The 26,769-nt window shown below is 40.4% G+C and overlaps 1 protein-coding gene across 1 annotated transcript in view; it reads right to left on the bottom strand.

Moving 5' to 3' along the window:
- Positions 1-2,809: 2,809 nt before the first annotated feature.
- tnpo3 (transportin 3) overlaps positions 2,810-26,769 on the bottom strand; it is an 84,406-nt gene continuing 60,446 nt past the window's right edge. Inside the window, exons 17-23 of the mRNA XM_048554022.2 lie at positions 18,773-18,889; positions 17,329-17,423; positions 15,750-15,906; positions 14,524-14,691; positions 10,171-10,283; positions 7,606-7,704; positions 2,810-3,696 (exon numbers count right to left, since the gene is read on the bottom strand). Of these exons, the coding sequence (XP_048409979.1) occupies positions 7,644-7,704; positions 10,171-10,283; positions 14,524-14,691; positions 15,750-15,906; positions 17,329-17,423; positions 18,773-18,889 (711 nt within the window). The 3' untranslated portion in view covers positions 2,810-3,696; positions 7,606-7,643. The remainder of the gene's footprint in view (positions 3,697-7,605; positions 7,705-10,170; positions 10,284-14,523; positions 14,692-15,749; positions 15,907-17,328; positions 17,424-18,772; positions 18,890-26,769) is intronic.

The raw sequence follows: 26,769 nt of genomic DNA on the forward strand, positions 1-26,769 counted from the left end.
TGCGGAAACATAACAGAAATGACACGAAGGCACAGAGGTCGCAGTTGGAGAAAAATATCAAAATATAAATTGAACTTATCACATGCTCACTGAGAAAGCAAAAAAAAAGATACAATTATGGATGGATTGAGACGAATATATAATTAAAGACTGATAAAGGCTCTTATGGTGCAGCGGTAATTTCCCCAACTCTGACGTTGCCTGGGCTCAAGTCCTATCTGCTCGAAATGTGTCATATGTCTATACAGGTTGACTAGAAATATCGATGATTAAAAATTTTCAGTTTGAGAAATTATAACTAGGAGCCAAAATAACTGCTTCTGTTTATACATTTTCTAAGTTGGTTTGCAGGGATGCTAGGTAACAAATCAGTAGAGTGAGGACAGTAGGAAGGTAAAAAGATAGGATTTGAGAGAGTGTGTGCCGGAAAGGGTCATGGAAAGATTTACAGCATCATGCTTAGCTAGCTGAAGACACAACCACTCAGTAGGATAGTAACTGATGTGCCATGCATTCACTTCTTATAAAGCACATTACTATAGCAGTGGCACAGCATGCATCCTGTGCACTAATCCCATTTCTAAATTTACACCACAATTTTAAAATAAAACATCTAAGGTGGTCTCCTAAACCGGAAGCCATAATTGGGTACTCAAGTGGCTGTTGGAAACTCCATGGAAGAAGTTGTTTCTTTCAACTGCCGAGCAGAACGTGTCTTAAAGACCTACATGGAAAAAAAATCCTAAATTGAACACACATCCTGGTTTACTATTATAAATTCAAGATAACAATAGTTCTGCAGCAATTAGACTCCTACAGCTTTGATTCTGAAAGAATAAAATACCAGGTGCAGAAAAAAAGTTCTACAGAAACGATGTATAGTCAAGATCCCTGGTTACACTGCTGCACATGTATATGTACGGGTTAACAGAGGCTCAAGTACGCCTGTCATTCCTTGAAAATTAACCAACCATCCCTTATATTGATGCATGTCACATGTTCAGTGTACCTATGGGCCTAGCAAATTAGGGACGTTACAGTCCTGGTCTTGTGCAGGTAGTTAAGCAGCAGTGTACAATGGTAGGATCTTGAGAACATCCAGCAAGGGGGCTTGATTCACAGTGTTCAGTCTGGTGTGCAATTTTAAGAGTGGTAGACTCAGACTTGAATATGACATCCCTGACATCAAACAGGTAAACGTCCACCTTTCACATAAAAATCATTGCCTAGGATCAAAGAGAATAAATACTGGTTTCAGTAAAGCACTCTCAAATTTTGCATAACTTAAACCCTAGCAAGAAACTGCAACAGAAGGCAGGAAAGGAAATTTTACAAATACAAAAGTCAGCATTCCTCCAATCAGACCCCAAAGTATAACCCTGAGCTTCCATTCAGTTGCCATTTTAATTCTCTATCCCATTTCCTAGCCTGTTTGAATAAAGCTTGAGGAGTAACGTCACCTTTCAATCCAGCAGTATACAACCTTTCAGACTTCATGTTACATCTGTAACATTTTCCTGTTCACGGGGTCACAGATTACAAACAACTGTTTTCTTTCCAGAGATGCTGCCCTGTTCAGTTAAGTGTTTTCAGTGTTTCATTTTTTTCTTAACAACATTTTTATTTAAGAGCTACACAAGACCTCCCATCCAGCTCCTGCAAACGCAGCCTTCCTCAGTTTTTTCACTGCAGCTCAGATCCACATCTTCTCATTGCACGAGACTGTGCCTTGACAAGGAACTGGCTTTGGATCATCCCTAATTCATCATCCACACAATCACTATGTCCTTGTGACACGTGGTAGTCTCTCTACCTCTGGGCCACATGGCCCAAGTTCAAGTCCCACCTGCTCAAAAGGTGTGTAAATAACATCTCTGAACAGGTTGATTGGGAAATGTCTACACCCATGCAAACATTACAACGGACAGGTTTTACTTCCCATCGATCTGAACTGGTTTACATCAAAATGCCAGAGGTGAATTCACATTAATTGACTTTTTGAGACAACCAGAGAGGCCCTTGCAAAAGTCTTCCCCCTTTCCAAAGTAGCCTAACTTTCCCTCAGGACTTAGATTATGACAAAAACAAGAAATGTCATTTATTTTAAACACACCAAATCTTTTCTTTCAATGATTTTTTTCTATTTAAAATATCTTAGCATTAACATTTCTGAAGAGCAAGCTGATAGCTAACTAATAAAAATCAAGAAGTAAAATTGCTCAATCATAATGCAGCATCAAATGAATCACACGTTCCTTATTTTAGGAAGGCAACTCTCTTTGCCAGTTCAGTGACTCATAAGCATATTTTGCAGCGTGTTATGGAAGCAAATGAAACATCCTTTCATTGGACCTCTCCTCATCACAGTCCAAAATTAGCTTCTTTCCTCTCCCAAAGAGTATGGCACACTAAGGGAGGAGATTTTTCGACTCATCTAATTCAACAAAGGGATGAAACTGGCGCAGGTTGCAATGACCTGTGGTGTTTGAAATTGAAGCTACAATGCCCAGGCCGAGTTAGGAGCTGCAAGGTCACGTCAAAAAAGCTTTTTAATATTGTTAGCCAGAGAACAGTGAACATGTGGAACTTGCTCCCACATGGAGTAATGTAGAGAAAAAGTGGATTCATTAAGGGCAGACTAGGCAAGTAGAAAAGATATAAAAGGTACAGATGGATATGCTGATAGGTTGATTCGTGCAGAGCAAAAACTGCAACACAGCAGATGGGTTGAATGGCCTCCTCCTTCATTATAAATTCTATTATGCTGGAACTTCACTATAAAACAGGCAAACACATTTATTGGTTATTTTTTTTTAATCGTCCTTGAGATGGTTACAACACCAGATGGAACAGCACTTCCGCGCACTCATTCCCCCACAACCCACCTACCACCCGCCATCTCCTGGAACTCCCATCCTTCACACCCAGCTTAATAGTGCTGTCCACGTACACTTGTGTAAACAGTCACTGTCCACACACCCCTTCATGCTTTTGTTTTTATTGACCCGTTATTCGGTCTCAGTCAATATCTTCACAACCAATGGAAACTCATCCACCCCCTCCTCACTCAAGGTCAGGCTCAGATCCACAACTCCACATCCCAGAGATCCATGGCTCCGTTTCTTTACTATTGCTCTTCCTAAATTTTTTTTTATAGTTGTGACACAGCTGAGGTTTCACAGACCCTTCTGTCATTTGTCCATTAACCATGAACACTAAATATGATTTTCATTTTAGAAATCATTAAGAAAGTCTCTTGTGCTATGCACAATAATCACCCCAGGCCCATCCCACCCTCCCCTCCCTCCCCAAAAAAAAACAAAACTCCTCCCTGAAGGAACTCTGGCTGATTTAAAAGCTGGTTTATTCTAGATCCTCCTTTTACATACAAGCTTGAGGCAACATAATTTCCACCACCTGTCATTTTGGCATGCTGTTGATCCCCTGCTGAAGCCATCTTGAAGCTGGGAGGGGGGCAAAAAATCCTGGACTACCCCATTTCTGCATGCCCTGATGCACAATGCCAGGGAGGCTGCACCCATGTGGCGTTATGCAGTAGGGAGTTTGGCACTTTTCTCCCAGCCTACAGACCTCTGCTTGTGATTTTTTGCCCCGTTTGCTCTCGCTGGGAACCGGCCATGGCATTTTGGGTTCATATTGATTTGCATTTCCGGTTTTTTTTTGAGACACAGTCCTCTGTGGAAATGAAAAGCAACAATTTTAGAAAACCTCACTAAAACATTTAAGAAATTATCTATGTTGAATAGAAATGAATAAAATATATGGATTCCAAAAATACAGTTTTCAGTATTTCCATGAAACCTCAAATACCTCTTAACTCTTACTAAATCAGACTGCATATGCAAGGTACATTGCTGGATGAACAGAAATTTTCTCCAAACACTAGTAAGACTGAAGCCATCTGTTTCCATTCCTGTTACAAATAATGTTCCTCGATTACTAACATCATCCCTCTCCCTGACATTTATAAGCAAAGCCAGGACAATCACAATCATTATGTCATTTTTGAGCACAGAATTGTTGCAAAATTCCTTTGTTATCTTTAAATTTGACTGTTCCAAACCAACTGACCAGGAATGCCACAATCTACTCTTCATAAACTTAAGATCATCCAAAACTGGTGCCTGTACCCTTATGTATCAAGACCTCTTCCCTGATCACCTGTGCTTGCTAATTTACTACATGAGCATCCAGCTAAGCAACTTCTCAATTTTAAAATCCTTATCCTTTTCAAATCTCTTACATACTAGGGGATACACAATGGAGCCCGCAAGGTCAGAAAACATGACTGTAGGATGACTTAAATAGGCAGGATGGAAAATTTAAATGTTCTGTTGACAGGTTAAGGTGCTTAAAGTAAATTAGCAAGGTGTAGAACTTTGCTGCCTATGGGAGGTTTGCTACTCATAATACATTTGCAAGCTATGAATACTCATTATTTTTAAGAAAGTTTTACACTAATGTCCTGCAATCAAGACGAAGGCACAGGAGAACTTTGTGGTATTCAGCTCGCGATCATTTAAAGGTCAGCTTTGTGCAATTGTATACGAGGTCAGCAGGTTTCCTTGTTTTAACTCTATAGTACAGAGAGGGAAGCAGATGAAGGCCCACCTGCATTGAGACCAAGACTCATCAGGAATCAGTGATAAGGGGCATTTTGAACTAGGGAAGAGTTCTGATGTAATGGGTAGGAGTGGAGTTGAGAAAGGGCAGAGTGGGAAGAGAGAGAGAGAGAGAGAGAAAAAAGACATGCATGTCCACTTTGGGTGTTGGCTAGCAGAGTCCTTGAAAAGGGCTCTGAATTATAGAATCAGAGATTTATAGCACAGAGAAAAGGTCTTTAGCTGACTGAGTCTACACTCGTCAAAAACAACCACAACTATTTTAATGCCATTTTCCTGAACTTCACACGTAGCCTTGTATGCCTTAGCACTGTACGTTCGTCCGTAACATTTCAATTTCTCCTACAAAGATTGTTCTCAGACGATATCCTTTATTGATATAAAAGGAAGGGGGCTAGCTGAGCTCGCAAGTTCATCCATGTACCACAGAGTGCAACTACAACCTTGGACACTAATGTGAACACCCTGAACAACAGAAAGTCGCACCGTAGTTTTCACAATAAAAGGAAATATCCCATACTCGCCTGTAACCAATGAATGTCGACTATATGGTGTGCCAATATATTTAGCTCTCTGATGAAGTATCAACAAGTTAGGATAATACACACATGAATACAGGAAGAATGAATGTAATGTGAAATATATACAGGCTAAATTTAATTTTGCAAAACATTTTTGCTCTCAATTGTTATGTTGACAGTTTATTATTAGGCAGTAAAGTGGCTACCATGATGTAGAGACTCCCTATTTGACCAGGAGACACTAATATGCAGCGTTGTCAACAGACAGCAAGTTTCACTAATGAAAATCTTTCCTTGTTGTAGTATCAGTCATACTTTAAATGCACTTTGCTGTCACTTTGAATTTTAATTATAATTGTGTGGGAAACAACAAAATGAAAGAAAAGAGAAGTAACACACATGCAGTTGACAAAATCCTGGTCCTAATCTCTAATTCCTCCAACCAAAGAGACCAGAGTTAACCATCATCTAGTTCTTGATGATCCTAATCTTCAAAACTCTATTATTGGCAGCTGTGCATTCCGCTTATTTTTTCCTTTTTTAAAGACCTGCCTTAAACCTACATCTTTGACCAAGAGTTTTTTTTGGCCATTTGCCCTAATATTGCCTGTGTCAGATTTTAATTTATGGTGCTCCTTTGAAGCACCTTTGGATGTTCAATTTTCCTGAAGGTACTAAACACAAGTTGATATAGAAATTTAATCAAAGCTAGATGGGACAATGAGTCAAGGATTTGCATCTCATTGCTGGAATCTGAATCAAACTGGTCTGTTTTGTTCGTTTGTAATATATTTTGAACAGTCCCAAATCATTCACACACCAAAACAGAAGCCTGTATTTACAAATCCTTCACTACAGGCGGAGGAAGACGGGATCATCAGTTGTAACTTAAGTTTCAGGTACAAGATTTCTTCCAAAGTGAAGTCAAGGATGGGTGAGCCTCCTCCCACTGAGTGAACATTATGCAGAATAAAGCAAGCAAGGATTCCGTGGTCAGGGTACAGAATGGGTAATAAGACACCACTGCTTATACTCAGGATTCTTTGAAATGGGACAATTACTTCTTTAAGTTTGGATAATCAGATCAGAATGACTGAGCAGAATCGAGGGGGCTGAATGTCCTAAAACTGTTCCTATGTCTTCAAATTTTGTATTCTTATCAGGCTACAGCTAGCTCAGTTGGCTGGACAGCTGGTTTGCAACGCAGAGAAGCCAGTAGTTTGGGATCAATTCCTGCATCAGCTGATGTTACCATGAATGATGCTCCTTCTCAACCTCTTCCCTCACCTGAGGCGTGGTGACCCTAAAGTTAAACCACCACCAGAGGATTCTCATAGGCAGCTTAGTGACACAGTGGTTAGCACTGCTGCCTCACACTGCCAGGGACCCATGTTTGATTCCAGCCTTGGTCAACTATGTTGAGGTTGCACGCTCTCACCATGTCTGCTCTTTAGAGGGTTGAGATGAACGGCCTCTCTCTGCACTGTAGGGTTTCTACGAATCTCCTTCTCAGCCACTCCCCTTGCCTGAGGTTAAATCACCACAGGACTGACTGTAAAAGAGACAGCAGTCCAATGATCTGTTGACTGGAACTTTCCTGACAAGAAAGTTAGTCGAAAACTTATCCAGGAATGCTTGATGTTGAGATTTCATATAAAATCCATTAAGTCTGACAGAGAACCCCTCTCTAGGCAAGCAGGCAATCTCAGAAAGACACGGAAGGCAGTTTAATAGAAAGTCCCCGAGTCACAACTGAAGGTTGTAAGATGAGGAGGCCATGTGGCAAAGGCGCCATAGAATAAAAAGCAGTGAAACTTCCCTCAGTGAAAGACTGGAAGATTCTCAGTTGACAGACCTCCGGAGAGATGCCTACTTGGCTACCACTACTTGTCTTGGTGGTGACAAGTTCTGAAGAGGAAATTTACCAACGCTGCAATAGGATGGACCTGTACTAGATATGGTATGCATGTGAGGACAATATACAATATCTTCAATGAGAGAGAGAGAGAGAGAGAGAGAGAGAGAGATAAAAGAAGGAGGGAAGAAGAGAGACATAGACTGTAAACTCTCTTCAACAAGATGGTGAATAAGAGACATACATCTATAATTCCGACATGCTCAGCTCATCTTGGACTCAAGAGACCGAATAACATTGAAGAGTTATTTTTGTGATGAGAAGGACTATTACATGAAGCGAGGAGGGGCATAATAGAAACTTACAACAAGACCAACCTCAAACAGGAATGGCCCAGAGTCATTTTCTCTCCCCTGGTCCTTTTCATATGGAGGATTACAGAATAGTTTATTGGTCCAGATGGACCCATAGTTGCATTTTATCGAACCCCTGGACCAGGAGGCCTCGGTTCAAGTCCCACATGCTCCAGAAGTGTGCAACAACATCTGTGAACAGGCTGATTAGAAAAATAGGTCCAAGTTCTTACCTGGGAGACTGATGCAAGTCATGGAATTTTGAACACAGCTATCGGAAGAGGCGTGTGAAATCTCTCAAAGCCCAGCAAACTTTCTTACATTCATCAGCACTGCAAAAGGTTAAACAGATGCATTGGAAATCAACACAGCATTAAGTTAACTTAGCACAAGAGTACGGAGTTAAATTAACATCCATCGATATAAATTACTAGCATTGAGCAGTAGATTAAATTAACAGAGCAGTGCGATAAAGTAACATGGGGTAATGGATCTCATTACACTAAATTACATAAAAAGTAGCACATAGCCGTAGGTTATTGTAATGTTCCATTTATCTAGGCTTACAACAATAAATGCACATAATCACAAGGTTGCCGCTGGAACTGCTATGAAGTGAAAAAGATTAAACATTAACTCTATAATGTTTGAAGGAACTTGGACAAAAAGTTCAATCTTGATGATTCTATGACTGAAAGATCAGGTAATATGTGTACAGGCAAATGTCAAGAAAATGTCTTTTTTCTGAGATGAATGAGCCTCAGCTGAGGTGAACTCTGCATAGTCAGAATTAACTGCTCCTTCAGACAAATCTCCTGCCCAAGGGGATTTTTTTCTAAGCTATGATTACCCACATCAATTTCTTTTTCTTCTATCTCACGCTGGGTGATAGTGATGGTGGGGTGCAGCGAGTTGCCCATGGTTAATCTCAAGTGTGAGGGACATTGGGTCTTAAGGGAGAGAATCATTGTCTGCACACATTTACACTATCCAGCAGGGAGGGTCAGTGGCTCACAATCAGGAACCCTAGCTATCAGCAATTTCTTGAAGCAAAGTCAGAATCCCACAGCTGCCTAATGTTAGCATAATCCACTCTGATTCAAAATCAAACTCTCAAACTCCCTGATTACTGGCTTCATGAACTGACTCAACGAGGTCAGTGAGTCCACCCAGCTCACCATCCAGAGAATCTTTTGTACAAATTATTAATAAAAAGTCCAATCACAAAACCCACTGTAGTGAAAAAGCTATTTCCTCTACATGTGGAATGAAATGAAGGCTTCTGTAAGTGAGTCAACTGTCCAAAAAGGTGGTGTTTTGCTTTGTTTAATTTGGCACATGGGTAAGGATCATGAAATCGTCAGTTGTGTTTTGACCAACTCAATCACAAGTTTAAACGAGTAAAGTTTAAGTCGAATGTGAGAGAGCTATCATTCATTACACATGGATTGTCAATGAAGACCACAGCTTCGAACTGAAGTTTATAAAGCTATGATTTACATTTAATGCCTAAAATTATAGCATCGCCATACTTTTGGGTGAGGCCATATTGGAATGACAAAGTAGTTAATTAACTCTTTCCCGAGCAGTAGAATAAAACCATAGAACGGTTAGATAGAAAGAGGTGATTCAGCCCACCGCATCTGTGCCAGTTTAATAAACTCGCCACCGATTTATCCCACTTAACAGCAGCTGCTCCATAGCTTTGCATGTTACAGCACTTCAGGTGCAGATCCAGATTCCTTTCAAATGTTCTACCTCAACTAATTTGGGCTGCAAATTCCAGACACCCACTACTCTCTGGGTTTTAAAAAAAAAAGTTAATCTCACATCCCTGCTAATCCTTTCACCAATCACCTTAACTCTGTGCCACTCAGTAACTCACCATTCCACTGAGAGAATCGGGTCTTACCTATCCAGTTTATCCCTCATTATTTTGTCTACCTCAATTAAGTTACCCGTTAGCCTCCCAGTTCTAAGGGAATGAAACAATCCGGCCTATCCAATCAATTATCACTGAAGTAAGAGGCGAAAGGTAAAATCAACCAATGCCACCATTATTGCTTCTTGGTCAGCTTGAGTGACAGCAGAATTCAGTTTAGGCATAATGCTAGATTCAAAACTCAATTTTGCACAGAAACACAAACAACCGCTGACTCATTCACCACAGCCATTTTCTTTGAACCTATTAGCATCAGCATGATCTCAACCTTTTGATTCAACTCTCTACTGTTCAGAGTTAAATAATATAGAAAGCATTTTCAGATCACGAATAACTCAGGAGGCATGATTTCAATACAAGCCATTCCTGACTCCAACGTGTGATCACACAGACTAGTCAGACCATTATGTACAATTCAAGTCAGAACTTGCTCAGTACTAACACTGTACCATATGGAAAAACCTCATGATTGTTTGAAGGTAGAAGTCAGTCAGCTCTTACACAGGTCTGAGCATGTTGTTGATTGTTAATTCACTGAATGCTTTCTTACTCTGTAGCTGGCCCCATGTTAGTTTGGTTTGCATTGAAAGAAATAGCACTTGGAAAATGTCATGTATTCAGCAAGCTGCAATCTGAGTGCCACTACATTAGTTTGTTGTGCTAGACCTATTAAGAAGACCTTAGCAAGGTAATCTCACCAGTTCCAGACAATGCTGTAAACACTACACGTCAAAAGGCGGAAATCTTCCCAATTCTCCAACTGGCATCTCCCACATTCCCAAAATGCCAGTGAACCTATTAGGACATGGCTAGCTTTGCAAGCCCACTGACCCAGTAAGGTCACACTTGCTCTCACCTGGTGACTTGCTTGTGGAAATCAGTCAGCTGCTTGTGTGTTACTGTGATAGCACCCCCTGCTGTCTCTTTAGGTAATGACTTGAGTGAAGCCTCCAACCATCGGCAAAAGGTCTAAAGGGGACAAGAATGAAAAAACAAAGATTTATGGAAAGTATCCTGAAAAGACACTAGTGTTGAGGGTGAGAGTTGGGAAGGGATTAATACATATTCCCTGAATACACTGTCTAAGCTTCAGTGAGATGGGACTTCTTGGTTTCCATAAAAACAGATGTCCTTTAAACAGGCAAGATGGTACCCAATTGAATCACTTTTTTAATATAAATATGAAGAGGAAGTGCAATCAGATTTCTGTAACACATAGTCACACATATCTTGTGCTTCTACTCATTCAGACAAAAACACGCGTTAAATGTTCTCACATACACTTTCAGATATCAGGAGTGCAATTTAACAGAAGACATTGATTAACTTGCCAGAGACACCAGGTTATGGAGCAAAGCACAGCAGCAATATTATGCCTGAATACACACAGACATTTGCATCAACTCCTGATTAAAGTATACAACAGCTTAATTACATGGGCAGACCAAAAGGCAGAACACCAGAGTCTAACCTTGGACTAGAATGTTAAATTGAAAGATCTCAACACACTACAAAATTGAAAATTTCACAGTAGTTGGTTGGTTCTGTTATAGAGATAAATTTTCAGAGTTGCTGCACCACGTATTGCAGATGAGAAAAACATTGCTCTCTGCACAACTGTTCCATTAATGCACTGTTGGACATTCATTTATGAAATCCTGCTTAGCCAGGTATCACTCTAATTTCAGAGCATTTAATATTCAAAGCATCACAGAAGGCCAACATTTGGTCCCATAATGTTCTGCAGCGAAGATCTGACTCCAATAATCTCATTCTCTAGTTCTTAGTCCACAGCCCTATAGGCTATGACAATGCAAAAGAATATATAAATAACACTTTAATGTTACAAGAGTTTCTGACTCAACTATCCTTTCAGACAGTGAGTTCAAAACTTCCACCACTCCTAGGTGAATGAAATTCTCAACTTCCCATTAAGCACTGTAATCTTTAGCTTAAATCTATGGCCCCTGGTATTAGCCCCTCTACTAACAGAAAGAAATTGCATGTTTATCCATGCTATGCCCCTCAATTGTATACACCACTATCAGATCTCCTCTCAACTTTTACTCTTCCAAGAAAAACAACAAACCTATCCTATCTTTCCTCAGCGTTCTGATCCTCCAGTCCAGGCAACGTCCTGGTAGATTTTGCCTGCACTGTCTAGTTCAATCACATCATTCCTACAATGTGGTAACCAGTACTACTCATAACCTGACCACATTTTATAGTTGCAAATACCATCCTAGCTTTTGTCTTCTACGCCTCTGCTAATAAAGCCCAGTATTCCCTCTGCCTTATTCACCATAGCTACCTGCACTGCTACATTCAGGGATCTGTAAAGATGCACACCACGATTCCTCTGACCTTCAAAACTCCAACATCTCACCATTCATAGTGTAATCCTTTGCCGTGTTAGCCCTCCTAAAGTACATGACCTCCCACTTTTCTGGGTTGAATTCCATCTGTCACTGGTCTGCCCACCTGACCAATCTGCTGACATCCCACTGCAGTTTACAGTTATCCTCTTCAATTTTCATATTACATGCCAACCATTTGAGCACATCCCCCTACATTTAGTCCAAATAATTATCATTAACATATGCCACAAATGGAAAGGTCTCCACCACTGAGGCTTAGGGAGCCCCAGTGAAAACGGATATCCTTTAAAACAAATATTTCTCAATCATCACTATCTTACTTCCTGCCTCTCTCACAGTCTTGGATCTAAAGAGCCACTTTGTCTTGACCCACTGGGCTCTTACTTTCTTGACCAATCTGCCATGAAGGACATCAAATGCCTTGCTAAAGTTCATTCAGACCCACATCAAATGCATCATTCTTATCAATATTCCTGTTTATCTCCCCAAAAGAATTCCATGAAATCTGTCAATCATGACTTTTCCTGAAAAAAACTGCAAATATATTCTGCTCCTCAATTCTTGCTAATAAAATTTTCCACCACTAAAGGTTAGACTGTCAGAGCTGTAATTTCTGGTCTATCCCTTGCTCCTCCTTCCTCTTCTAAAAAATACTTGGACAATTCTAGCAAATTTCCTCTCCTTTGACACCTCACCTGTGGTCAGTGACGACTTGAAAAATTACTACTTGGGATCCTGATATCTCTTGCTTTACGTTTCTCAACAGCCTAGGATTTCTCTCAACCAGGCCTGTGGATTTATCCATTTTAAGGCTGCTAAGCTCTCTTGTATCTTCTCTCCCTTGATATTAATTTCTTGAGATGTATAACAATCTGAAGTGAATTATATTCAACAAGGACAGTGCTCACATCTTCCAGGTCCTTACACAGATTACCTCTTTTGTCCCAAACCTGCCCTACTTTGTACTTAGTTATTCTGTTGCTCTATATTTTTTTCCTCTTAAAAATGGGTTTTCCTTTATTCTAAATGCCAATGTTTCTTCATTCACTCTTAGCTTACCCAATTTATTTTTGAAATTAACCCCTACAATTTTTTTTATACTCCTTAAGGGACTCTGATGTGGAGGCACCAGTGTTGGACAAGGTCAAAAATCACGTCACTAGGTTTATTTGAAAACACAAGCTTTCAGAGCCTCACTCCTTCTTGTAGGAGTTAGAGAGAGAGAGGTGGCATCACACAAATACTTTATAAGCAAAAGATCAAAGGTTCATAGAACAGATGAGAATGTATTGAACAAACCCATGTTGGCTGTTAAATCTATTATCAGTTAGAAAGGAGATACAGATTTCAATTAATTAATATGCAAATCACAGAATTTCCTTCAAGTCCCTCTCATGCGTGCACACTCTGACACACGCTCACACACATATAAATCAATGGGGTGAATTTGCATTTGCAGAACATTCTATTTTGTTCAAAAAGCACACACACAATTTGTAGAGAATGTGGCATTTTATAAATTCCTACTTTGGAAATACAACCAGTCTGACTCCAAGTTAAAACACAGACAAATTGTATAAGGCCTCACACTTCAAATGCATTGTCTGACCTGAGATGTAACCGTTGGTATACTGTTAAAATCTTTAGTTATCTTGGGGCAGTGACTTGAAAGAAGTTCTGGGATTGGCAATTTAGTCAATTGAAACCAGCATCTCCTTTACAACTGATTAAAGATTTAACAGTCATTTGGATTTGTTCAATACATTTACATCAGTTCTATGATCCTTTGCTTTTGCTCATAAATTCTGACGCCACGTCTCTGACTAATACCTGAAGAAGAAACAAGGCTCTGAAAGCTTGTGTTTTCAAACAAACTTAAGGGACTCTGTGATATTGAGTCCTCAGTATCAGCTACAGTCTGCTTTTTTTTTTATAAACCCCTAATGCTTATCTCCATCCAGAGCCAGGGCTCTCTGGTCTTGGTGCCATTCTTTGTCTTCACAGGGACATTTTTGCCCTGTACTCTTGCTACTTCCTTCTCGAAATGTCTCCCACTGCTGACAGTTTAATCTGCAGTAACTGCTCCCAGTTCACTTAGGCAAAATCGTATCTCAGTTAAATTAGTCTTTCGCCAGGTAACAAATTTTATTCCCAGCCTACCCTTACCCTTCTCCATAACCATCCTAAATCTGCGTGACTGGTTATTCAGTTCTAGAACTGCCTTCACTTCGTTCCTCACTGTGCAATCACTTTGTTGCAAAGAGATACTAAAGAAGCTGTAGTTATTTTCCTGACAGCACAGAGGGGAGATTTAGGGACTTTTTCAAAATTATGAAGGACTTTGACAGATACAATTAAAAACTATTATCACTAACAGACCAATTGAAATCCAGAGAACACAGATTTAAGGTGTTCACTAAAGACTCAGGGAAATTGGAAGTTTTTTTTAAAAAAATTAAGTGATTTGCTCAGATCTGAAATCGTTTGTAGGAAGAGCTGTGGAAACAGTTTAATTAAAATTTCTAATGATAATTGGATAAACACTTGAAAAAGGAGAATTTATAGGTCTAAGAGGAAAAACCAGGGATTGGGATGGGTGTGTCTATTTGTATGGATCTTTCAAAAAGCAGCAAAGGCATATGGGCCTGAATAGTCTTCTCCTGTGCTTTATGGTTCTATGACAGCAGAATCTTGCTTGAAGGTCATAAGGTCAGTGAGTGAATCAGAAAATGCCATGCCATGAAAGCGTTTTGAATAATATGCCCATCTACCCCACCTTAATTAGCAAGATAAAGCCTCCAGCCATTAATCAGATACAACTGTGACCTTACCGCTCTGTCGATTTGCATGATTTCCCATATAACCTCCGCTAGATCCGGCAAGGTATACGGGGGAAGGCAGAAGCACACAGCCTGGAGCAGTTGATTGACTAGTTGTTGACCATGTTGGGTCATCACCTGTTTGATTAGTTCCTTTCGCAGTTCAAAGTCATCCTCGTGCTGTGGAAGCGAGAGCTAATTATTAATTGTTTTCGTTCAGTCCATTCAGCCATTGTTGTGAAGTTGATTCATAACTGTGCGCAGGTACGAAAACTCCATTCCTTAAAACTGAGAAATCTTTGAATTCCACATTATAAAACAGTAAGCGGAACTGCAGACAAGGCATGATGTGTCATTAATCAGTGCTGGGGCTGACTTCAAGCTTTGCTTTTGAAAGCATTCGGAGTGTAACACTAAGCTTTGTTTTGTAGGACTTTATACTGCAACAAGGTTGGATTTCAAGATTTTAGAGACTGCAGACATTAATGGCAGATCAGAGCAAAGTCCCAGAATTTTGGAGAAGGCCAAGTTTCAGTGTGGGACAGGGAAGATTATTTTAAGGTTAGTAGTTCAGTAATGTGACAGTACTGAAATTGTATCATCCATATGTGGTGTATACGAATACATTATACCTTCAGTACATGGTCAAAGATGATATCTGCACATATGGTGAAGGCTTAAACAGCTCATCATACCTAGCAAATATTTTAGTGTTTTTCATACAGGATCTATATTGAAGCAAAGAAATAAGCCATATTCTAATGACACAGGATTAGGTATTCATAAATAGAGGCTATTTCTAGATCTTGAACTGTAATGGAACCTTGACCATAAAAGTTTGAGACTCAAATGTTGAAATATAAATCTTTTCTGAGCAAAGTTCATGCATTACTCAGATGCAAGATGCCAATTTTCCCAAGGCCCCACAATTAACTATCATTGGGTATTTTGGCTAAAGGTTAAAAGTTGGTCAGGACACCCTATACACGTTCAAATAGTGCTGCATCATCTTTAACATTCATCTGAACAGACAAAGGGTAGTGCACCCACAAAGGGACACCAGATGGAATAGTGAGGGACAGCAGAACTGACTCAATTGCATGTTGAAGCTGCACAGTGGGTTTTGTGCCGACAAACTTCTGAACCTGGAGTGAGAGCATTGCTACTCAGCTGTCTTAACCAGGTTCAGGCACCACTTTTCTTTGCAGATTCTGGGCTCAGGCATGGCACAAACTTACATCTTTGGCAACACCCGTGTGGATAAGATCCCTCAAGAACTTCATGATACTGCAGTTGGCATCCCGGTGGTCAAGAATGACAGCTGCAATGGCACAGTTCAGGATATGAATGATGATCTGACTCTGTAAAAGTGTGGTTGGGCTCCGCTGAATAAATCTGCATGGGGAAAGAAAGGGGAACTCCATCAATAGTTGCAGGGACATTTCGGGTTATGTGAAACTCTAGAAGATGCAAAAATGATTTCGAAAAATGGTACCGAGAGATCATACTGATCAGAAAAGACTGAATGTGTTGAGCAGTTTTCTCTTGGAACAGCCTGAGAGATGACTTGTTATGACGTCTTCACAATTATAGAAGGGTTTAATAAAGAAGGTGTAGAAAATACTTCCCCCACTCGTGATCCTGAGCAAAATCAAGGAGTATATAATACATGGTACCCTTTGGGGTCTTGTGGCACAGCGGTAATGTCCCATTTGCCTTGGAGGTGTCAAAAAACATGTCCAAACAAGTTGACTAAAATAACTACAACCATTAGTACATTCAATTAAAAATACAAGAGATGGTTCTTTGCTCAATGAGTGGTTAGAACGTGGAACTTGCTACACATTCAAATGTGTATGGGGTAATTAAGACAAATAGCAGGAAACTGAACACTTGAAAGAGAAAACATAGAAGCATGTACTGAGGGTGTTAAAAGGCTGACAGAAAAATAAGTCTATCATTACAAGAATGAAACATTTTATTAGCATACCACATGTTTGGAAGGTAAGTTCTGCAAAACACTTTTGCAAACTTTCACAGATTATGAAACATGACAATAGTGAACTTCATTTACAATACCACTATTCAAGTTTGCTACTAAGCATTCAAGAGATTAAATGCCGACAGCCTCAGCAGACAGACTCAAGTCAGGATGTAATGATCCTTCTAATCTTAGAAACAAACATCTGAATGAATATCTGGTTTGGAATGGACTGAAGTTAACTGACACATCGAATTTTAAGTGTACATCTATTACATAGTGAAAAAAAAGCCTGGGGACGCAAGTTTTTGTTTTTAAATAGAGCGAACCTGTTACAGTGCGTACCAGCCTGTCTGTAAGGATAATGGAAGATGATGCAAGAATAAATTTCAAAAGGATAATATAAAGAAAACATTTGCAAGGCTGTGGGGAAAGAAGTGGACAGTGGTTTTAATTTGATCCTGCCCTCACGAGGTGGAGGGGTTCAACTGGTTAAAATGGTCTCCTCCTGTTTTAAACAATTCTCCAACATGCACGAAGGTCAGATGTTAGAATCAAGGAATCCCTGCAATGCAGAGGGAGGCCATTCGATCCACTGAGTCTACACCGTCCCTCTGAAACCACTGGAGTTTCACCAGCAGGTTGTTTTTGAGGCAGGACTAAATACTTCGCTCAGGCAGATGAAATGATAGAAACACCTTCCCACAGAGGAGTCAATGCTTGGGAGATATGGTCAAAGAGAGATATACAAATATATTAAACCACCAACAGTGCCAAGCAAGCCCTATCACATCCTTGGCCAGAAAACAGAATACTCTACAAAATCTTCAAAGTACCTGGTTGCTAGACGGAAAAGATCGTCCACTGTGTCTGGGTGATCACGAAGGCCATTTGGCTGTTCGAGCAGTTGAAACGTTGGCATGCACAAGGCCTGCAAAAAAGTAGTCGAGAGTTAAAGGGACCTGCCTGTTGGCCAAAGCAAGATAGTCACCACTGCTACATACCAGGGAAGGATGGCTCACCTTGGATGCCCTTTCTCACCTGTAGTTCAGTAATACTAAATCCAAATGTAGCATACCTGCCCTAACAGATCAGACGTTGCCTTCACCAACTTGTCAGCCAAAGGATAAACATGGAGACTTGTCTGAGTGCAGCACAGTAAATCATCCATTCTGTTATGGCAAAATACTTCAGACTTTTTAAATACTGAGAAAGAATCAATGAGTCAAAACTCATTGTGCAGGATATCACAGAGGCTGCAGAGCATGGTGCGTCAGTGTTAGAAACTCATTAAGGGTAAACCCAAAGTTCCAGAGTTGATTGAGAAACAGTGATGTGTATTGGACAAGTTTAGTTCTTCGAGGTTCAGTAAGGGGTCTTGTGGCAGTGGTAGTGTCCCTATCTTAGAGCCAGGAGACCAAAAGGAATATTGTAACACATCTGAATAAGTCAATTAAAAATATCTGAAAACTGGATTCTCCCTCAATGTGGGCAAGGGCGGGGTCACTAAGGGAAAGGCAGAAACTGGTGTTTGTGCCAAACTTTGGACTTACATTAAAATTCTTGTAAATCTTAAAATTTGTTATCACTAATTAACTGACTGATATCCATATGTTCAACAGAGAGGGGCCAATCAGGTGATACAGTGTCCAGCTCTAAAAGACTGCAGAAAGGATGAGATAGCATTGAGAAGCTCCACAATTCTGCAAAGTACAAGTCAAAGCCCAAGCAGGAGACAATAAAGAGCCTCAACTCAGTGGATCTCACTTTCAATAGCATCAACGCCTACTTTCACGCCTTTCTGCTGAGCAATTCATTCTGCTGAAAATGTGCATTTTTAATTGTCTTCACCACTGTAAATGTTCCAAGGTGGCTTATTCCAGCATTATCACACAAAAATCAGCAGATTCAGATATACAGATACTAGCACTGGTCTCGAACTGCTCAGTGAGAAGACAGTTTTAAGAGATATTTCCACAAAGCAGAGAGGGGTAGAGAGCAAAGATGATTGGGAATAAGTTCCAGAGTTTACGGCCTAAACAGCACAAAGTATAATCACAATGGTGGAATAATAGACGTTGGAAATGCCCAAAGAATGCAGGTAATTGCATGCCCCTCTCATTGATGCACTATTACCCCCTGTCCTACCCTCCAAACTCCTCCAGAAAAGTTGACACAAAGCATCCAATTGCAAGGAGACCCCACACCATGCCTTCTCGAGGACTAATTTCTTCAGTAATGACAGGGGGCTTCTGGTGGCACTGGGCTACTAAATCCTACCTGCACCATGTCCAGAAGTCCCTGTCGACAACCTTCTTCCATTCCATATTCATCAACCAGGATACTGCCCAGGTAGAGGAAGCAAGAATGTGGATGTACGCGATAGACATTAACCATCTACACGGAGAGGAAAAAGGGGAGAATGAGTCGGAGCAATAACAAACATTGCACATCCACACTGATAATACACAGCCCCAAGTCTTAAATGTGAAACTTCTTTCGGAGAATACCCTTCAGTTGTTGTCAGCTACCAGATCATGCAGTCAAGCTTCATCTTGATTTCTCACTTTACTTTTTGATATTGTTGTTTTGCACTTTAAGGAAAAAACAAGCCTCAAAATTAAGCATGTAAAGTTTCAAGTTACTTCTGGACAAAGGCTGTCTTGAGAATATCCTGTAACCATGCCACCCTATCATGAAGGTACCTATTAAAGACAGAAGTCACTCGCCCCTCTTCTACTTTTCAATGTTTTGCTTTCATGATTTCTTAAGAGAACAAAAGAATCATCCAATTGATCTGGTTTCAAAGGCTCTGAGTCATGAGGGCAAAATTAAATAGCTTTGGGCTCTCCAGCGTTGAAACTGAGCAACTAAAAATTGACTTTGTAGGAGTTTATAAAACAGCTTAAAACAAGTAAATCCAGAAACTAATGACTCTGTCAAACCCAGGTATATTCAGAAACAAAGACAAAATGCTCAACAAACTCAGCAGGTCCAGCAGCAACTGCAGGGAGAGAAACAGACTTAATGATGAGGTCTGAAGAACAATGGTACTTGGATTCCAAACGTTAATTCTGTGTTTCTCTCCACAGATGCTGCCAGACCTGCCAAGTTTCTCCAGCAGCTTTTGCTCTAGATTCCCAGTACCCATTGTATTTTGTTTTTATACCTGGCACATTCAGAACTAAGTTCAGGATGCTCGTCACACAAACTGTGGAATCATTGGCATAGGAGACAAAAGCTCTGCAATGATAGTGTGATGGTTATGGCACTGAGCTAGTATCCAAAGGCCAAAATCAATAATCCAGAGAATGTGGGTTTAAGTTGAACACAGGGCAGCACAGTGGCTCAGTGGTTAGCACTGCTGTCTCACCGTGTCAAGGACCCAGGTTTGATTCCACCCTCGAGTGACTGAAGTTTGCATATTCTCCCTGTGTCTGCATGGGCTCCCACTAGGTGCTCCAGTTTCCTCCACAGTTCAAAGGTGTGCAAGTTAAGTGGATTGACTATGTTAAATTGCCCATAATGTCCAGCCTGGGTGGATTAGTCATGGAAACTGTAGGGGTATGTTAGGGGTTGAGCGTGGGTGGGATGCTCTTCAGGCCAAATGGCCTGCTCTCTCACTGTTGGGGTTCTATGGCAATCTACACATATCAATTCAGATTTGAAAGCCTAATGCGTAAGTAATAAGATTCCAAGAAAAGTGATAGCAAAGTATCAATTGTTGTAAAATTGACTGCGACGTACTAGAAGGAAACTTGCAATCTTTACCCTGTTTAAACTACGTGTCACCAACACCACACCAAAATGATTGGTCCTTAATTGCCTACTTCAGCAGGCAAGCAAGAGGCTCTATTAAAGCAATTAGGGATGTGCAATAAATTTTGATCTTACTTGGGCTCCCTGTACCCCAAGAACTAATTAGTAAAGATTACAAAACAGATTCTGCGATGATGGTGGGAGACAGCAGGTGGTAGGAAAAGTTTGTGGAAATTTTTCCAGGTCCTCATTCGCAACCAAGTATGCGAACAAGCGTAATGGCCAACGTGATCTACAGCACCTGACAGCACAATGGGAACACTGTGGCTCCTGTATCACATAGTCAACCATCTTAGTTAGGTAAGTATCAAGTTGGAATCCTGCGTAGGTTTAGAACGATACACTATTTTGCACTTTCTTCCAAACTAGTCACAGCTGGATTAAGATTCTTTGTGCCCATGAACCCTTACCATAATCATAATTGAGTAAGACACAGAAACAAACTTTTATAATACTTGCACACTGCCTCAATATTAAGGCAAATACAGTCAGAGTTGTACAGCACAATCCAAACCATCCATGCTGGCAGATATCCTAAACTAACCTAGTCCCATTTGCCAGCAATTGACCCATATCCTTTTAAACCCTTCCTATTCAGTATTCCTGGTGTGGTTTCACCAAAACTTCACTGTTGTAACACGACATCTCCACGTTTAAATCCTCTAATAATAACGCCCAAAATTCCATTGCTTTCTTAATTACCTGCATGCTTTTTATCGTGTTTCATATGCTACACCCAGATCCCTTTGTGTTGCAGTCTTTTGGACTTTCTCTCCATTTAAATAATAGTTGGCCTTTTGATTCATCCTATCACATTTTCCTACATTGAACTCCATCTACCAAGTGTTTGCCCATTCACTCAAACTATCTGTACTCCCTTGCAGATTCCTCGTGTCCACAGTACAACATTCTCACCCACATATTTTTACACTACCTGCCAATCTGGATAATTTACACTTTAGCCCTTCCTCCAAGTCAATAACATAGACAGTGCATGATTAACTCCCTAGAACTAGTCCTTCAGGCATTCCACTAGTTATGGCTTTACAACCTGAAAAAAACCATTAACCCAACTCTACCATGTGCGTTAACCAATCCTCAAATCATGTTAATATACTAGCCCCAACACCACGAGCTCCTTCCTTGTGTAATAACCTTTCATGTGGCATCCACTCGAAATCATCTGGAAATTCAAATACAGTACATCTACCATTTCCCTTTTATCAAATCTGCTTGTAACAGCCTCAAAGAACTCAAAATTTTTCAAACATCATTTCTCTTTCATAAACCCTGTGACTGACTGCATTAAGCTTTTCTAAACGTATTGCTATTTCTTCTTAATAATGGTCTTAACATTTATCCACTGACAGGATGTTGGGCTAACTATCAATAGCTTCCTACCTTCTATCTCCTTAGTTTCTTGAACAGGGCATTACCCTACATTTTTCAATCTGCTGGAACCCTCCTGGACTCGTGAGTTGGTCCTGGCAACTTGTCTGCCTTCAGTCCCTTTAGTTTGTCAAACATTTTGTCCCTATGGTAGAGGGCATTAGAAGAACTTTCTTCCCCAAACAATGTCTTGCTTATCTGATGTTTATGGCCTCCAACATGAAGACTAATACAAAATATTGCTTTAAATAACCAAACATTTCCCTGTTCCTATTATTAATTCTGACAGTCATATCTCCGAGGGTTCCACATTCAATTTTCATATATGCACAGAAGCTCTTTAGATATTTCTTGATAACTAATTAATTTAATAATCAATTGTCCCCTCGACTTGAGCTGTTTAAGTCATCTACTGCTGAGTCTTAAAAATAACTCCCAATCCTCTGACCTACCACTCGTTTTCACGACTTTGTTTACCTTAGTTTTTGATTAGACACTCTCCTTGACTGCATTTGCTAGCCATGGATGGTTCATCCTTTTCTTTAAGCCATTCTTTTTAGGCAAGAATAAATTATTGAGGATTATAAAACATCTGCTCAAATGTCTGCTATTCATCTACTGATCTCTCCCTTAGTCTACTTTCTAATTCCATTATAGATAACTCCCTCTTTGTACCTCTATAAAACCCTGATTTAAGTTAAGGACACTGGTTTGAGAATGGACTTGTTCTCTCTCAAACTGAATCTGAAATTCTACCATGTTGAGACTGCTATCCTATAGGACCCTTAACTACAAAATTTCATTAATCCTCTCTCATTACACATCACTTGGTCTAAATTAGCCTGTTCCTATTTGTCAAGTCAATATACAGATTAAAATCATCAGTGACAATGGGAGCATCCTTTTTACATGCCTCCAATATTCCCTGGTTTATACTTTGTCCTACAGCAAAGCAACTTTTTGGGGCCTAGAGACCACTCCTAACCATGACTTCTTTGTCCTTGTTATTCCTTATTTCCACTCAAACTGATTCCACATCACAATCTAATACTCACGACCACAATGATACCTTGCTTTATACACAATGCTAATGCACCTCGTTTCCAGTTTGCCTATCTCATAGAACGTCAAATACTCTGGAATATTGAGTTCCTGATCGTGGTACCCTGCAATCACAACTCTTATAGCTCTCAAGCAATAATCATTTAATTCTATTTGTGCCATTAATTCCCTTGATCTGGTTATAAATGCTGTGCGCATTCTGACAAAGACCCTTAAGTTTGAACATTTTACCATTAATACTTATCTTTGTTCGAATCTTTACTACACTGATTACATTTTCCACCTCTTCCTGTGAAACCTGGAATATCATGCATCTCAAAACTGCCCTGCACTTGTGCTCGCTCAATTCTTGTTGAATTTTTAAGCTTCCCTGCCATTGAACTCTTACCGCAATAGTTTAAAACTGCATTGACAACCCTAGTTGCACAATTTGACAGGAGACTGGTCTCAGCATGGCTTGACCAAAGTCCTCCTCAATGAAACATGTCTCTTTCTGTCCTCCAGTACTGGTGCCAATGCAACCATGAATTGAAACCCACTTCTCCCACATATCTCTAATTTTATTTACTCTGTGTCAATCTTCATGTGCCACAGATTGCAACCCTGAGATTACCGCGATTGTGGTTCTTGCTTGTAATTTAGGCCCAGAGGTGTTCATAATCTCTCAGCAAAATGTCCTTCCTAGTTCTGCCTATGTTGTTGGTACCTATGTGGACAATGACAACTGAATCCTTCCCCTCCTATTCTATATTCTTAACCATGATACCAGGCAAGCAACACAGCCTTTGCGACTTTATCTTTGCTGCAAAGAACTGTATCCACTCCTCCAACAGTGCACTTCCCTATTGTTAACACATTTTCTTCTCCCTGAGCTTGAATGGTACTCCATATCACGATGCTTTGATCAGTTCACTCATTCTCCTTGCAGTTTGCATCCTCGTCTACATTGGAACCGAGAATCTTGTACCTACTGGACTACAGTGGAGCCTCCTTTAAAGCTTTATTCTGGATCCCTATGCTTGCCTCGTTCTCAGTAATATCTTCCTGTCCCGACCACAGATCAAATCTGGCTGTCTTGTGTCACATTGTTCAAGCAGCTGTTCAATCCCTAATGTTTTGCACTGTACACAACTCATTTCTGAGCAGAAGTTCCTTGAGCATTTCTGCAGATGCAGCCATATAGATTGCACTAAAATCCATCAGCTCCCACAAAATATAGCTTCAGTACATGGCCTGCCCAGCCATCTCTATTCTGTTTAAGCGATTAACTTGGAAGTTAAATATATTAAAACTGAACTCTTCAGCTGTAATAAATGCCTTACTTTAAACACTTGGCCAAAAGAGGCTGAAGAAATACCCACAAATCATCTACTGGATTTTCCTCTGATGTTACATTTTGTTCAGACAGCCATAACAGGTTGAAGGGGCTCTCTACAACCAACTCATATCTGCTATTGCGACTGTACTTCTCATGCAACTCCACTCTCATTCTGCATCAGTGATACTGACTTGCTGCACACTCTTACCAATTGGCTTCCCAGTGACGCCAACCTGCTGCATACGCTTCCCTGTCTGAACTTGGATGCAAATGGGATACAGTAGCTCTTCTGGGTCTGCAGCACAACAGGAAACTGGGACGGAGGCAGCAGAAAGAACAGCTCCGGACAATGCCTTCTGCCACATTGGAGTCAGAACCCAACATGCTCCTTGGCATTCACAAGAGGCTGTTTGGCAGGCTGATACTGTTCAGCCTTCTTACTGACTGCAAGGGATATGGCAGTATGTAGAGGCAGCCAGTGATACAGAATCCACTCAGCTCAACTTTGGCCACACCAGATTTATGTGCTGACAACCTATACTCAATTGATACAGTCAGGTATTGACCATGACCCAGGCCCTAAAAAGAAAGCAAAGCAATTTTTAACTGTTATAGACTGAAGTTCAGACTTGTAATCAATATTTCTTCTAATTATTTCTTGCTGTGCCTATCCTCGTTGTTGCACATTGCAGCCTGGCCTTTGCATTTCTTAAAGGGAACATTGGGATAATACTGTCCTATATAAGGCTTTGTAACTATATAGTACCAAAGCGGCTGCACTGTTCAACTATATTCAATAACTACCCTGTTGGTAGGTAGTGGCAGTATTCAGATACTGCAGGAGCATGAAACATTGTGAAATGCAAAGCCCGGTGGCAAAATATTGCAAGGCACTGAATCAGTCATAAATCTAGTGGACTGCCATAGATAGCACAATATCACCCTCTAGTGTAGGCATAAAATATAGCAAGGGCAGCACATTCTCACTGCTCACTTTCAGATTATCATTGCACTCATGTCTATTATTTGTTATCAAGACTTAGTGCAGAAGAAAAGACCACAATGAAGGTCATCACTATGTCTGGTGTGGAATAGAGCAGTTTACTGACAGGTAACACCCGAGTATTTGAACAGCTGTTACATTCTACAGGTGTAACAATCATTAGCACACAGGAAACCTAGTTAGTAGGAGGCCATAATCCATCTGCAGCCAAATGGACACAGCAGTAAGTTGTTGGACCAGGATCTCAGTTGTTATGGTGCAGAGGGAGGTCATTCAGCCCAATGTACCTGTACCAGTTCAATTACCTGCTGCCACTCTCCTGACATTTCCTCATATTCCTGAATAACATTTCTATGTAAATAATCACCCAACAGTTCAGCAGACCCCGGCAGTGCATTCCATAACTATCGGCTGTGAAAAACTCTCTCCTCTTGGGAAACTAAGCAAGGGTAGTCACATTAAAATCTTGATTTTCTTTTACGAGTGGGATCAACTTCTCCCTATCTACTCTGTTCAGCTCACTCCTGATTTAAAACCTCTATCAAATATCCACTCAGCTGCTTTCTCACCAAGAAGGCCAGTCACAAATTTATTCAATCTAACCTCATAACTGAAGTTTCTAATTCTTACAGCCATTCTTGTAAATTGCTCTCCAATGCGTTCACTACTTTCCAGTAATATGACATTCATACTGTACACAATACTTCAGCCGAGGTCTTGCATAAGTTCAACATCACGCCCCTGCTCACATACTCTGCCCTATTAATAAAACGGAGAACAGTGCATGCTTTAAAACTGCCCTCTCCACCTGTTCTCTCACCTCCAATGATCTGTGCACAAACATCCAACTCACTCCTGCACACCCTTTAGAGTTGTATCCTCTATTTTATACTATTTTCCAACTGACATGTATCACCTCACACTTCTCTGAATTAAACCTCATCTACCACCTCCCCACATACTCCTCCAACTTGTCTATGCCTTTTTGGAGTTCTACACTGTCCTCTTCAATTTTCAATTCTTCCAAATTTAGTGTTACCTGCGAAATTTGAAGTGGTCGCCTGCATACAGATCTAGATCATCAGTAAAAGTAAAGTTGCCATTGTCCTACTGGACCACGAGGCTGCTCTCTCATTATGGAGACAAGACTAGTGGAAACTTAACCCAAAAGTCACCATATCTCAGCTGAGGAGAGAGGGTGAGAAGAAAAACAGTTGTTCATGGCAACCTCAGATGGTGTAGGAATTGAACCCACACTGTTGGCATCACTCTGAATCACAAAACAGCTATCCAGTCAACTGAGCTAACCACTCTTCTACTGTTTATATGCCGAAAGACAACTTTGGGATTTCTTTTTATGTTAGCTGCTAGTCTTTTTTCATAGTTCCTCTTTTTTCCTCCCATTTGTTTTTCACCTCTAGCCTAAACCTTCAGCTTTCCAGCTAGTGCTCAGCTGTATTTTCTGCCTTACACGCCATAAGCACAGTTTTTCTTGCCTCTTCCACTTGACACAGTATATCTTGACTGCATCCAAAGACATCTGCTTTTTGAAGGTGGCCATTGTTCAAATACCGCTTTTCCTGCCAAATTCTTAGTCCAATCAATCACACTCAGCTGTGTTCTTGCCCTTTAAAGTTAGGTCGTCTCATTGGCACACAACAATCCATTGTAAGAAAAAAAAAATCA

Source organism: Stegostoma tigrinum, chromosome 25 (assembly GCF_030684315.1).
Source record: "Stegostoma tigrinum isolate sSteTig4 chromosome 25, sSteTig4.hap1, whole genome shotgun sequence".
Classification (NCBI taxonomy): domain Eukaryota; kingdom Metazoa; phylum Chordata; class Chondrichthyes; order Orectolobiformes; family Stegostomatidae; genus Stegostoma; species Stegostoma tigrinum.